Here is an 11,918-nt window from a genome sequence, read left to right as displayed (position 1 = left end):
TCAAACCTCGAAAAGGCACATCTGCGGGGCCCCGGCAATATTCCTGGCAAGTGTCAATCCGATCGGACCAGCGGTCGTCGAGAAACTGTGGTCGCAGACAAACAAACAGACTGACAGACACACACACACACACACACACACACACACACACACACACACACACACACACACACACACACAGATTGCTGGAATTATCGATAGATGCTGTTATCATTATTCTGAGAAAAAATGGCATGATAAGGTGAGAAGGTGGAACGACACTTCAGCTGCCATATATACACCTTTTCAACACTGAAAAAAGTAATAAAATGGCCGTAACTTGGGAACCGCTCGTCCGATTGACATCAAACCTCAAAAAGGCACATCTGCGGGGCCCAGAAATATTCCTGGCAAGTTTCAATCAGATCGGACCGGCGGTCGTCGAGAAACGGCAGTCACAGACAGACAGACAGACAGACAGACAGACAGACAGACAGACAGACAGACAGACTGTCTGTCTGTCTGTCTGTCTGTCTGTCTGACACACACACACACACGCAGAGATTGCTGGAATTATAGATAGATTATTTTTTTTTACAGAACTGAACCTTTCCATTTTCCAGAGAAACGACAACAAAACATTGTGCTCATGGTGATCAGAGTAAAAGGTGTACGCCCAGCATGATGACCGTGAACTCGGTGATTGAAAGACCACGCGCTTCCGAGCCACTGTGGAGCGGATGAGGCCCATTGCACAGTGGTCCGCTGCAGCAGCTAATGCACACAGATCCCAGGCGGCCAGGCATGCAGAACAACTGGTAGCCTGCAGATGCAATGAAGCACGCCGCGGCGGTTGCGCACGCCTTGCGGTATGCAGTGCCTGGAAGGGTGGGTATAATAGTGACATGTTGCGTTGAGTGGTTATGACAAGTACAATTATTATACGAGGACAGCATTGGTTTATGGATCACAATATATTTTGGAAAGGTCAGGATTGGGAGGGGTGGGTGCGGAGAAGGGCGCACATATCATGGAGAAATATGGTGATACGTGTTTTTTTTAATATGTTCTCAATCCTTGTGCTGCATGTTTACTTGCAATTCATGCTAATTCATCTTTACTGACTATTTAACTTGGCTATGCAAAAACAGTGAAAATAACTATAAGCTTCCAACAAAAAGTTTTCATGGTTTCGAGATGAGATGATTCTTATTTTGAACGTCATGGTGGAATGTCAAAGTGCTGTCATTGTTGAGTCCATGACCTAACTTACATGGAACATCTCTTTTTAGATCCTTCTCACAATGGATTATATCATGACATTGGTTATCAAAGAGCATGGGACAAAATTTAAAGATGTAAAAGCATACTTCTGGTTCCATAAATGTTTGTGGCTACATTGCTCTATCACAGAATGGCTTGTAGGCGAATATGTAGCATCTCGTTGGTCAAAGAGAAACTCCATTGTGTTGCGTGTTAACAGCTAAAAGCACAAAGGGAGACACTTCTTTGACTTCCCTTTGTTCTTCTTTTTTTGGATACAAAGTCGAAGCTCGTGGAGGAGCGAGAACATAACATGGATCAGGATGTAAAAAAAAAAACAAAAGAAAGAGAAGGAGAAAAGACACCAGCAGCTGGGTTGAGGAAATAAAGGGAGTCGACAAGCTAACTATCCTGCACTGAAGAAATCGATTACTTTTTTGGAATTTGGCCAGGGTGATGGCCGAGCAGAGCCCTGCCGCTGATGCAGTGCCCCCGGCGATGACTCACCTACTCTTCGTGAAGGACACCGTGGGATCTTTAATGTCCACCAACTCATACTGGCAGATGGGACACGCAGTTTATTGTCCATTTAAGGGACGGCACACATTGATGAATCACCCTGCCTGTGGAACACTGGGATGACAGTTTATTACTCGGTCGGGATTCAAACCCAGGCTGGACAGCTTTGAGTGAGTGTGTACAACTCAAAGCTATTCTGTTAACTCCCGGCTATCCTCTATCTCTCTATCTCTCTCACCTTTGGACACAACCAAGTTTGTGGACAAGCCATTTGTAGAGGTTCTGGGATTGAAGGGTCGAAACTTCAATGATGGACTGTGCTCAAGTAATCATCCAGATGGCCATTGAATCAGGCAGTCATTAAGTGGAAGGAATTCTTCAGATTGTTAGAATCTAGAAGGAGGTGGCATATATATATATATATATATATATATATATATATATATATATATATATATATATATATATATATATATATATATATATATATATATATATATATATATTGTCAACCGAGATCTTTAACAGCTCATTGGAGTCAAGACAGGTACCGGAGGATTGGAGAGTAGCAAATGTAGCACCATTGTTTAAGAAAGGATCCAGAGAAGAATTGGGGAACTATAAACCTGATAGTTATGGGGAAGATGTTTAAAAAATTTAAATTATTGTTCAGATGTTGAACCGTTTGAATGATTTTAAACGAATTAAAGGTAGTCAGCATGGATTTACCAAAAGGAGATCATGTCTAATACATTTATTTTAGTTTTATGAAGTAGTTTCTCATGAAGTGGATGAGGGAATGGCAGTGGACGTAGCTTATCTCGACTTTCAGAAGGCATTTGATGAGGTACTACATAAAAGGCTGTTTTTGCGAAGCCGAAGGTGTGGGCTTGCAGAGTAGCTGGTAGGTAGGCTAACTGGATTAAAAACTGGATTAGTGACAGGAAGCAAAAAGTGGCGGTGAGTAGGAGGATGTCAGTAATGTGATCCCTCAGGGAACAGTACTGGGACCATTATTATTCATCATGTCCATCAACAATTTGGACAATGGAGTTGAGAACCGGCTTTGTAAATTTCCAGATGACACAAGTCTTGAAGGTGAGGTAGGTAGCAAATACTTATGAATAGTTTGGGCAAAAGATTGGAAACATAAATAAATGTAAGGTGCTAGGTGTGGGTAATAACAATAAAAAGTAAAGATTACATAATGAACGGAGCAATCTTGGAGTGTCACACAGGAAAAGCATCTGGGGGTGGTAATATACATGGAAATTGGGAGGGGGGGGGGATTATGAAAGGGTAGGCAGATACTACTGTGCCAGGGACTTTATGATACAACAAGGAATTCCAACACAGGTGGAGGCCATTCAGCCCATCATGCCTGCGTGAACACCACACCAACCCAAGATCATTTTAATTAATGAAAGAAAGAAAAAAATTTGTATTTTTTTTTTGTTTTTTATTGTTTTTTTTTGGAATCTTTAAAAAATTGTATTTTTTTTTGTTGTAATTTTTTGGTTTTTGTTTTTATTTTTATTTATTTTTTTTCGGAGAGGGGGCATGGGCTTGGTTAAAAACACACATCAACCACAAACCCCCTTGACAAGACCCCCACCAACAGCACTCCGTACACAATCACCCATCAATACTCAAACTACCTAAAAGTCTTATCAGAATCCCCATACCCCTCTATCTCCATAACTTCCAGGTACCTATCTAATTCTAATTTAAATTTATCTACTATTTTCTGCTGCCACTACCTTTCCAGGGAGACCATTCCATCCATGCATTAACTACTCTCTGAGTGAAAGTCCCCTGCCTTACTACCGTCTTAACTCTCCTCTTCTTTACTCTCAGGCTCTGGCCCCTGGTTCTGTCACTGTCTACTCTGTTGAATAATTCATCTGCTCTTATTTTATCTCTACCTTTCATTATCTTAAACATCTCTATCATATCTGCTCACAACCGCCTTCTTTCTCGTGTATAAAGCCCTGTCTCCTTCAGCCGCTCCTTATAGCTGAGTCTAGCTCGGCCCGGAATTAATCTAGTAGCCCTGTGCTGAACTCTCTCTATGGCATATATGTCCTTCCGGAACTGTGGTGACCAAAACTGCACACAATATTCTAGATGTGGCCCTCACTAAATTCCTGTGCAATGTTAACACCACCTCTTTTGATTTATAATTGATCCCCCTCCGAATAAAACCTAAAATCCTATTTTCTTTACCTACAGCTGCCTGGCATTGTGCTGCCTGCTTACCTTCTATATCTATTACCACCCCCAGATCCTTCTCCTGTGTGACACGCTCCAACATTACCCCTTGCATCCTGTAATCTCTATTTTCATTGTTCTTTCCCATCCCCAACACCTTGCACTTGCGCAAGTTAAATTCCATCTGCCAATCTTTTGCCCAATCCATACAAGTATCAATACTTTCTTGTATCTGTTTACCACCCCCTCTGCTATACACCTTCCCTCCAAGCTTTGTGTCATCTGCAAATTTGGAAAGCTTACTCTTTACCCCATTATTCAAATCGTTGATGTCAATACTGTACTGATGTAAATAAAAAATAATAATATACTGATCCCCCCCCCCCCTGAGGTACCCCGCTACTTTCATCCTCCCAGCAAGACGTCCTCCCACTCACAGCCACTCTTTGCTTCTCTTTACTTTGCTCCCACTCACAGCCACTAAGCCAATTTGCAATCCAATTAGCTACCTGACCAGCCACTCCACAAGCCCTCACTTTGGCTAACAACCTCCGATGTGATACCTTATATCAAATGCCTTCTTAAAGTCTAGATATACGATGGCCACTGCCTTTCCCTCGTCCACCCAATCGGACACTGCTTAAATGCAATAAGGTTTAAGGTATAATGTTTATAAAATGATAAAGCTAATTAGGTTTAAATTGTATTTGTTGGAGGATAAATTAGAAATCAATGGACGTATAATCCTCCTCAAAACATTTCACATTGTGGATGAATTTAGTGAGCCCTCACCTGCAATATGGTGTCCGATTTTGGTCACCACATAGGAGGAAGGACATAGCTTCCAGAGAGAGGATTCAGTGTAGAGCAACAATATTGATTCCAGGGCTAGCTAGACTAAGCTAGTGGTGTAGTGGCCGGGGATGAAAAAGGGCTCTAATTTAGGAGATACCCCTACCGGAGGTATAACAAGCTGAAACTGGTCTCATTTGAACCGTATGGATGTCTAGTTTTTGAAAACTGAGGATGTAGTTGTTGAAATTCTGCACAACATGGTGAAATAACCCCTTGAGTGCGGGAAAATAAGAGAAAATGGCCATTTTCAATAATTCTTTATTTACTTCATTAAGCATAAAAATTTTTTATTTTTTTTATAAACAAGCATAAAATTTTCAATAAGCCAGGGTGATGGATGAGCAGAGCCCTGCCGCTGATGCAGTGCCCCCAGCAATGACTCACCTACTCTTCGTGAAGGACACCGTGGGATATTTAATGTCCACCAATATTTTCAATAACAATAATAATTTTCAAAAAAAATTTTCAATAAGCATAAAATTTATTTAAAAAACAATTCAATAAGCATAAAATACATGTAGAATGGTTGAATATTTCAGGGTATTTCTATGTATTGGACACATTTTAAGATATTTCAGGGGGTTTTAGGCTCCCACAGGGGTTAAGGACCCACAGAATACCCCCAATTTTGGCAGTTTTTGTGCAATTTTAGCAAAAACTTGTACGTTTTCTCTTATTAAATGCCCAATATATGTTTTAAAAGTGCCAAATTTGATTATTTTCATCAGGCAGCGTGTCTCATTAAAGAATATGTCAGTTAAACTGTGATAGAATGTTCACAACCAGGTAAATTAACCCTTTCTCTGACATGTGCGCGGTTCCAGTGAAAATTCTTATTTTTCTAAAATCGGCATCTTTTATGCAAAAATGAACTGTTATCATGGAAAATATCAGGGTTACTATTAGAAATTGATATTATGCAAGGTATTTCATGGACTTTTATGCTGCCAAGGGGTAAAAGACCTCCGGAACACCTCCAAATCGGCATTTTTAAAAACTAATTTTATGCCACAATTGCCTCTTTTTTTCGCGCGATATTGTCATTACATGTTATAACAGTCCCAAGTCTGATTTGATGAACCGGTCAGATTGTCTCATGAATGAAATTGCAGTTGAACCCGGATAAAAAGATTCACACCTTTGAGAAAATCTATTCAATATGTTTATATTGTTGCACAGTGAACCCCACTCATGAATCTTTCAATACTGATCATGTCTAAAATCAGCTGGCCATGCATCTAAATATCGAAAACAGTGTCTATCTCTGTTGCATTTTCATTTTCCTGTTGTACGACATTGCTGTGATTGTTGCAGTCAGTGCAGCTACATATGGCAATACACTCGAGTCCTGCAAGGACGCAAGGGCACATCCTCCCGTTTTCACATTTTTTGTCAGTGCAGTAGAGGTGTGTTAAGTCTCGAACCTCAGCTGGAGCGGAATCTTGAGTGTACATAATCTGGGTAATTCCACCACCTTCACAAGCGGACCAGCCATGACCAACTGGTGATATCAACGGTGGGTTAGCAACATGGCTGTCGCACCAAATCTTGGTTTGATACTTGCCCCATAGGATGTGCTGCTTGAATGCATCCTCGGTTGGGGGAAGCATAGATGCTGGCTTGTCTGTGGTCATGGCCAAATGGAAACGTAGATCATTCAATGAATCCAAGTCTTTGCCTTCTTTGCCATACATCAGAAGCACAAATTTCTGTGACAATGAAACACAAGTGTCTGTCTATATCTGACAATGCTTGTGCATTCTTGATCAGTGTAGAATAAGCTGTTCGCTTCCCAATTCTGTTGAAAGAACATGTGATGTCACACACACCCAGTGTATGACAGGGAGACACTCACAAACAGTCGGTCCTAACTGAGTTTTCCACTCGAATAGTAGATCAACAGTACCAGGACATCCGCATCATCACAGTGAACAATGACCCTTGAATGGTCACATGAGGACTGACGGCATGGAGGATTATCCTAGTATCCGCTTCCTCCTATGTGCTCTGAAGAGAGTCAGTGGATGAGACTCCGAGTGGTTGTACTTCTTTCAACAGCTTGCCATCATCGAAACCACCGGCCAGAATAATTGATTTCTCGTTTGGTAATTGTTCGTAATTGTCCAATATATGTTGAGAGATGAAGTTTGCTCGGCTGGACTTGTTGCCTCCACTTTTCAGAAACTGGCGGTAGTTTGGAGCCTGTCTGCCTCCTTGAATCTGGTATGTTAGTACCATGTTGTTGGCATCCCTCCACTGCCTTTCGGATGATTTGATTGACGTCTCGACGTCATAGCGATCAACGATTAATGTAATGCTCCTGATATCCAATGAAGGATTCCTGAAAAGTCGTAATAGTCGTTTCTGAACTATTGTAGCTAAATCTTGGAATGTTGTGAAGTGATTTTCATCCAAACTCTGAATCATTGCCATCCCATCAATTATATTATGTATGCGGATGATGTGGGTTCAGGTACTGCTGAGATTTGTGGCAGCTGTGTTATAACGTCCACACAATTTACTTCAAGCTTCTTGGTAAGGTCAGCTTTTGCAGTTTTCCTCATCGACCCATCTTCATGGAAGAGTGCTGATGGCACGGGGGCCAGTTCGTAACAAAGTACCTTCCTCAAATCGACATTACGACTCTGTGAGACAGCCAATAGCCGCCTGAACAACACCTCGGTATCAATGATCAGCTTCTGGTCCTTGTCATTGGTGAGTGCCTTCTTCATATCTGAAAATGTCAACACAGTTTCTTTCTTCAAGGGGGTCCCAGAAACTCTTAGAATGTTCGGTCCCAATTCTTTCTTTGACGAAGTCCTCATAGGCTGCTTTTCCTTTTTCTGGAATACACTTCAGAGAATTCTCAACTTCTTGAGATGCCATTTGACCGGTGGTGATGTTTAGAAGCGATTCTGGTCCCTCATCTCTGGATATGACAACATTCGCATGTGAGTCTTGTCATCGAGTCTTTCCAAAGATGCTGCAATGACATGGTTATGAGTTGAAGCTCCGGTGCCAGTGGCGATTTCTGATAACCTTTCTGCTCTTCTGTATGATTTCTCACAGATGAAACATTCAGTTCTTATGTTAAACGTGGAAGCGTCTGTGCGCCGGATTCGGGATGGACCACTCTCAACCATGTCACCAGCATTATCAGCCGTATCATTCACAGTGGCAAGTTCATTTTGTACATACTTGAGATTACTTGCGGTTGTATAAGATGCCCTACATTTCTTATGGTATCTAACGGTAACAGTCTGGTTTAAAATGCCATCTTTGATCTTGAGCAACCTGTCATGCACAGTGTCCTGACGTATTTCCGCAGCTCGGAGAACAGATTTTACTCCGTCAAGTGTTGGATTTCTTATGAATGGATTGTCCACTGACTTCTCATCTAAAGTCTGTTCACATATTACACAATTTTCAATCAGATGTCTTCTCTTCTCAAGGGGTTCTTCAATCAGAACCATCTTGATTCCCTGCAAGAGAAGGGTATTAAATTTCAGCAAGAGATGCCATAGCGGTGAATCACCGTGGGGAATTAGGCCTATGAATAAGGGTCAGTTTACCGGGTGTGGAGCCTAATCAGTTCTCAATTAAAGATGCCAGCTATCCTCACACCACATACACTTACTGAAGGGAGCCAACACTGATTTATAGCCACTGAGCAAGCAGAGCACTTTCACTTTTCATATATGTGGCATTCCATGGCCATGCTAATACCATGTACAACACATTGTTCACACATACACATAGGGCCTACACCATCACATACAGCACATCGTTTCATTAATCCTCTGATCTTGTACTATGAGAACATCTTTGGTTTTCTTTTTAAGATCCTACCTGTTCAATAGGCCTAATTTGACCAATACAATGAGTGATGATCCTCTTCTTGAGGTCAGTGTGTTGAAGTTGATAAGATTTGACATGTTTGAGCCATGCATGACAGAGGCACAGGTGTCATGATGCCAAAAACAAAAGATCAGCAGCGGCATTGCCACCGATGGTGTCTTGGTTTAACTAATAATATCATCATGGGAGAAAATTCCAACTGTCATTATCATTATTAATTGTATTTATTTACAGTACATATGCTATGTGTGGGGGTATTTTGGGTTCCTTTTAATCCCCTACTCATGACAAACTGCACAGAATATCTCAAAACATATGAAATACCATCGAAAATTACAATGTAATGAGTTTGGCCCGAAATCGTTAAAAAATGCCAAATTCGTGGTATTCCGGAGGGTCTTTTACCCCTTGGCAGCATAAAAGTCCATGAAATACCTTGCATAATATTAATTTCTAATAGTAACCCTGATATTTTCCATAGTTTTCCATGATAACTTCATTTTTGCATAAAAGATGCCGATTTTAGAAAAATGAGAATTCTCACTCCATCTGTGCACATGTCAGAGAAAGGGTTAATTTACCTGATTGTAAACATTCTATCATAGTTTAAATGACATATTCTTTAATGAGACACCCCGCCTCATGAAAATAATCAAATTTGGCACTTTCAAAACATATATTGGGCATTTAATAAGAGAAAACGTACAAGTTTTTGCTAAAATTGCACAAAAACTGCCAAAATTGTGGGTATTTTGTGGGCCCTTAACCACCTTAGGAGCATAAAACCCCCTGAAATATCTTAAAACGTGTCCAATACATAGAAATACCCTGAAATAATCAACCATTCTACATGTATTTTATGCTTATTGAAGTAAATAATGAATTATTGAAAATGGCCATTTTTTCTTTTGTTCCCGCACTCAAGGGGTTAATTCACCATGTTGTGCAGAATTTCAACAACTACAACCTCAGTTTTCGAAAACTAGGCATCAATACGGTTCAAATGAGACCGGTTTCAGCTTGTTATACCACAGGTAGGGGTCGACTCATTTTTCTCGGTTTCGGCCACTACACTATAGAGGGAGGGGCTGAAGGAGACAGGACTTTATACATGAGAAAGGTGGTGATTACCAGAAGATCTAAGAATGTTGAAGATAATAAAGAGTACAGATAAAAAGGATGCAGAAAATTTTTTTCAGCAGAATGGAGAGTGAAAGGACCAGGAGACATAGCCTGAGAGCAAAGATGGGGAGCTTTAGGTTGGTAGTAAGGTTGGGGGTCTTTTACTCAGAGAGTAGTTTATGCATAAAATGTTCTCGTTGGAAAAAAAAAAATGAATGGCAGTAGAAACAGTAAATTTTTTTAAAACTTAAATTAGGTAGGTATCTAGAAGCATTGTAGAATAAAGAGATACCTGGGTATTAGCAGAAATTGTTGGTAGCTTGAGAATGGATCAGCGATTGGTTACCTGTGTCATGATCATGATGTTTGTCAGTGGCTCTCATCAAAAGGTGAAAGTGCTGTCAATGTGTGTTTGTTCATCACCCTACAACAATCTTCATCGCCTCCCCCTCCAAAGAAATTATGAAAATAATAACAGGAAATTTTTAAAAATAAAAACGAGGACACTCTTCGACGTCACAACGTCGCCAGATATACCTCTGCCCACATTATTACATCATTATGCATACTTGTATCGAGTTTTATTTAAATCCCTGAACTCTGATTCAAATTATTAAATAATTCTGTCTGACAGACCATGCATCCGATCAGGTTGAAATTTAAAACATGTATTCCACGTGACTACGAGATCATAACTGTGACGTTTCACATCGATTGAAGAAGCGGTTCAAGAGAAAGATTTGCAAAAGATTTTCGTTCAAACCAATATGGCTGCCAGACCATGTGACCTCTTAATTTTTCGTGAACACCCTGGTATTGGGGAGCATGTGGGTGAAATTTCCTTTCAATCTATCAAGCCGTTCTGGAGAAGAAGATTATAAAATGTATATTCTTCAAAAAATCATAGCTGCCAAACCATGTGATCTATGACATCATAGGTGGAGAACTTTTTGTTCCGCATAGATAGGCGATCGTACCTGTAAAGTTTTGCCACGATCTGTTCAGCCGTTTCGGAGAAGATATTTTTAAGGTTTTTATGTTTAAAAAAAAAAAGAAGGCTGCTGAACCACGTGACTGATGACGTCATCAATCCCAACTCATATTGATCGGATAAAGTGTTCAACGTATGCAATTATGACATCATAACAAAGCCACCGATGATACCGGGCATAGTGGCGTGCGCCTGTAATCCGGCTACTTGGAGGCTTGGGTTGGAGGATCGCTTGAGGACGGGAGCTCTGCGCTGGGCCGCGCTATGAGAGGGTGTAGGGCAGCCCGGAATCATGGCGAAACCCAATCCTTATCCCTGTGTCGTAAGAGGCGACCAGGGTTGCGTCAGGAAGGGCATCCGGCGTAAAACCTATGCCAAATCAGTATGCGGATCATAACGGATGATCCGCTGTGGCGACGCCTAACGGGAGCAGCCGAAAGACGAACAACAACAAAGCCACCGATGACATCATCCCTGAACCCAGATTCAAAATATTAAATAGTTTATCCTTTTTTTCCCCAACATGGCTGTCACACCATGTGACATACGAAGTCGTATTTATCACAAAAACATTCTCCATGAGAATTCGCACCTATGGTGAAAATTTCATGTCAATCGGATAAGCAGTTGCAGAGAAAACAGAGAAAATTAGCATGTACAAACGGATGTATGAACGTACAGACGGACAGACAACCCGAAAACATCATGCCACTGGTGACTTCATCACTGGAGGCATAAAAACAAAAAGGTGCATCACCCTGGCGATATCCCTGTGCCTGCACCATTGTGGTTGTCCTCTCCACTCCTCTCCCATCTCCACAATCAGATAAATTGAGTCAATAAACTGGCAGATTGGATTAATGTGGTGTTGATGTAGCACAGGCATCGTGGGCCAAATGGCCTCTTTCTGCTTCAATGATCCATCAATCCATCCATCCATTGGGACCACACTCTGTGCAGAGCATTGGTGCTGCCGCAGCAGTCTCCTGAGCTATTGGACACAATCCTGGACGGGTCACCACTCTGACACAGCATACCAGCAAGCTGGTACTCATTTTTCCAACCTCAGAAGGATGACTGGCAGAGTCAACCCCACCTGGTATTAATTCAACAGCCGAGT

The 11,918-nt window shown here is 41.2% G+C and overlaps 1 protein-coding gene across 1 annotated transcript in view; it reads right to left on the bottom strand.

Moving 5' to 3' along the window:
• Positions 1-635: 635 nt before the first annotated feature.
• The window catches only part of LOC147031491 (ly6/PLAUR domain-containing protein 1-like), a 39,526-nt gene continuing 28,243 nt past the window's right edge, over positions 636-11,918 (bottom strand). Inside the window, exon 3 of the mRNA XM_085864062.1 lies at positions 636-859. Within this exon, the coding sequence (XP_085720188.1) occupies positions 636-859 (224 nt within the window). The remainder of the gene's footprint in view (positions 860-11,918) is intronic.

This window comes from Eptatretus burgeri, chromosome 2 (genome assembly GCF_056783735.1).
Source record: "Eptatretus burgeri isolate ZD-2024b chromosome 2, Ebu_testis_v1, whole genome shotgun sequence".
Lineage (NCBI taxonomy): Eukaryota > Metazoa > Chordata > Myxini > Myxiniformes > Myxinidae > Eptatretus > Eptatretus burgeri.
The sequence above is the reverse complement of the archived record's forward strand: the minus strand, read 5'-3'. Positions and strand labels throughout refer to the sequence as shown.